General features: G+C 30.4%; 1 protein-coding gene across 1 annotated transcript in view; it reads right to left on the reverse strand.

Annotated features, from left to right (window-relative positions):
- Positions 1-2,709: 2,709 nt before the first annotated feature.
- Positions 2,710-3,410, reverse strand: part of LOAG_18727 (hypothetical protein) — a 4,831-nt gene continuing 4,130 nt past the window's right edge. The window contains exons 10-11 of the mRNA XM_020451390.1: positions 3,105-3,254; positions 2,710-2,958 (exon numbers count right to left, since the gene is read on the reverse strand). Of these exons, the coding sequence (XP_020304827.1) occupies positions 2,882-2,958; positions 3,105-3,254 (227 nt within the window). The 3' untranslated portion in view covers positions 2,710-2,881. The remainder of the gene's footprint in view (positions 2,959-3,104; positions 3,255-3,410) is intronic.

Consider the following 3,410-nt stretch of genomic DNA (forward strand, 5'->3'; position numbering starts at 1 on the left):
AAAAAGAACTAAAATTGTTGATCAAAGTGAAGGAAAGGGAAAAAAAAAAGGAAGATGGGAAAAGGAGGAAAAAAAAAAAATGATATGGATGAAATGAGAAACAAGGGCAAGAAGAGGATTTCAAACTTTTTCTAAAAAAAAAAAAAAGAAAATGTAAAGAAGGGTGACAATGCAAAACACAACTGATCAGGAGCTAGAAAAATTGGATGAATAAATCAGGTGTATGTGAATGAAAAACATATATCAGTGACTACTTTTATAAATACCTTTGTATTGAAATTTCTTTTTTTTTTTTGTTTTTCCTTTTGTATAAATATAATACATGTAGGCGTAGTATGTATGTATGTGTGCGTATCGCAACTCTATCAATGGCCTAAAAATGACATCTCGTTTTTTTCATTAAGTTCATCACTTTTTCTTAACAAATCAGTGAATGCATGAAAATAAATGAAAGATTAAAAAAAAAAAAAAAGAAAAAAGAAAAATATATAAGAAAAATTTTTAAATAAGAACTTGACCATCGCATAATTTCTATGTTGTATCAGACAGCATGCAAATTAATTGCGTACATTTCAATTGTTCTTTCGAAATTTCAAAGACTGTAAATTCAAACATGAATAAAATTTATAACCATAATTAAGATTAATTAAATCTTTAAGGTTCATTGGAGAAGAAAAGAGATAAAGAGAAATCGATGTGATTAGTGATTTGATCAATTACTCACATAATGGAAACGATTATCTATTTGTTTTTTATTTTTTTTTTTAGTGTCGATTAGTTTTTGCCCGAAGATTTTTCTTCTTTATTAATGATTTAATGATAACGCTTATCACATTTTTTGGTTTTTAAAAGATTTTTAAGCAAAATGTTAATATATGCTAAATTCTACTCCAATCATTTATCCTAACAGCATTTATTACCTAATCTAAACCATCCGTTATAAATACAAATTTGTTTCAAGACAAGAGAGATACGAAAATTAAGAGTAATAATAAATGAAGGAAAAAGAATTATAGGATGTCAAGACTAAATGAAATAATAAAATGATGAATGTTTCAATCATTTTGTAAAGTTTTAAAACAAGTTCTATTCGCTTCCGTTCAAATGATCGTATTTAGAATAAATTACCATTGTGGTAGCGTTTATGAATGGCAAAATGATTCGAATTGTTAGTTGTAATGCAGTTTAAAGTTAAATTTGAAATCATCCTGTAACTAATTCTATCAGTTTTTTAACAACTTCATTATAATTTTATGGTTGTTAAAATATTTATAAAATCTCCAAACCAAGAATACAATAATTACCATTAGTTACAGACTAATCTATTGGTGTTAAATAAACTTACAGTAAATGAATTAAGCAAATCCCACACATTAACGAATCTTAACCATCCAGGAAAGGATAGACATTGTAATATTGGAATAAAATCCAAGAATTAAGTTAAGCATTTGTCTTGATCTCGAGTAACATCACCGAATCACAATACGGCTTGCAGAACTATTTGTCGTAACAGAGGATGCACTACCAATTAGGATCTGATGGACTATATTGATAACCCTTATCTTCCTTGTAGGTATGACCCTTTTAGCCATTTCGTCGTGATTCGTTTTATATCACATTGATGATGACCTAAAATCCAACTAATTCCAAAATATTTTGAATGTTTCTTGGATAAAGACTAGATAAACTACGGATGCATCTTTTCTGAACTAGTTCAAATGACCCGAAAGTTAGGAAAAATATGTAAAAGAATTATACAGCTGCGCTACAAAGTTTGGAATCTGAACTTGGATTCGACCACTTCATAATTAAACCTTACTGAGGGAGTCATAGTATGTTTACGAATTATACATAAATTTTCATAACTTCGTTGCGTAAAGAAAAGGTTGTAAAAATACTGAAAAAAAAACAGCAAATTTCGAATTTGAAGACATAAAAATTGGATTATAACTGGTAAAGAATATGCAGATGGTTCTAAACTTCTCTTTCCTTTTTCTACCCTATTCGTAAGAATATAATGTCCCACCAAATAATTCAGGATCTGGAAAAGTAACCATCTATTCCACCGAAATGCATTTGCAAAGCAAGGGTCATTTGGGATCATTACTCAGAATTCTTCAGTCATTACACATTTAGAATGTATTACACCTCTAAGAACGACAGAATACCTTCTACGTATAGTTTTTTAACGAATTCTAAACACATGGATTGAAACGACATGGTTGAAAATAATATAAACAGATGTATCGATTCTAATTAAATCATTTGGAATGACAGCTAACTGGTAAAGCTACTATCACAGCATACGACAGAAAATAAGTGCAATACCGGAGGCAGTACTGGAACTCACATTCTTGGAATCATTTCATGATCAAAGATTTCCAAATATACACATAAGCAAATTATTAATCGTTTCAACTTTGACAGAAATTAATCTCAGGGAAAATGAGAAAATCCATAAATTAACATTGCACAGATTCTTAAAATTAAAACATAGTACATAAGAAACGCAAAACTTGGTCCAAAAACTGAAAGCAATTCAACGCCAATTTCATATGTTACAATCTAGAACCACTCGATTCAAGAAGGTTTCATTCTTCTAAATCTTTTAAAACAAATTAACCTCTTTTGAAAGCTCAAACTATTGCTAATGATAGAAAAATAGCTTTCAGTATATACAATATAGATTACAACGTAATGAAATGCGACCTGAGACCCGATATTTCAGATTGTATCACTTATCAAAAGGTAGACAGCATCGTTGACAGCTCTGAGAAGACAAAGTGTGTTTCATAATACATAAGTAAAAACTGAATAAATTAACACCTCACATATAAAAAGCTCTCAAAAACAATATCTGAAAAATTTAAACCATTAAATATTACTGGTCAGACTTCACTTCCAAGTTATCCAGGTCAAAAGTAAGAATTGGTCGGCGAGGTCGTTCCATAAGTAAATCTAAAATAGCCATTTTTCTGAAAACTATCCAGCAGATACTTTAACTTTATCCCATATCGCTGAAATCAGCAAGAAACGGTAAATCTCTCGGTAACAAACTGAACTTGATTTAGTGAATTTCCTGAAACTAGTTTCGAGTTGCTTACCGTCAAGGACAGTCGACCACGGAAGAGTAATGTACGTCAGGAATGCATTCAGTGGCATGCTTTCAGCTCGTCGCTTCTCTCGAAGCCAGTGCCATGCTTGACCAAAGCCTCGAACCGACCACAGACGACTCATCATGCCTTCATTTAACACTAAACAAATAAATACAATTATAACTCACTGCCATTTCTGTAACTAATCGCTAAATTAATATTAATATAATTATCAGACCACAATATCTCGTGAATTCTTTTACAGAAACTATTTAGTCTTATAACCTGATACTGGAAGCGCTTTTTTTCTTTTTT

This window comes from Loa loa (genome assembly GCF_000183805.2).
Source record: "Loa loa unplaced genomic scaffold supercont3.470, whole genome shotgun sequence".
NCBI classification, from domain to species: Eukaryota; Metazoa; Nematoda; class Chromadorea; order Rhabditida; family Onchocercidae; genus Loa; species Loa loa.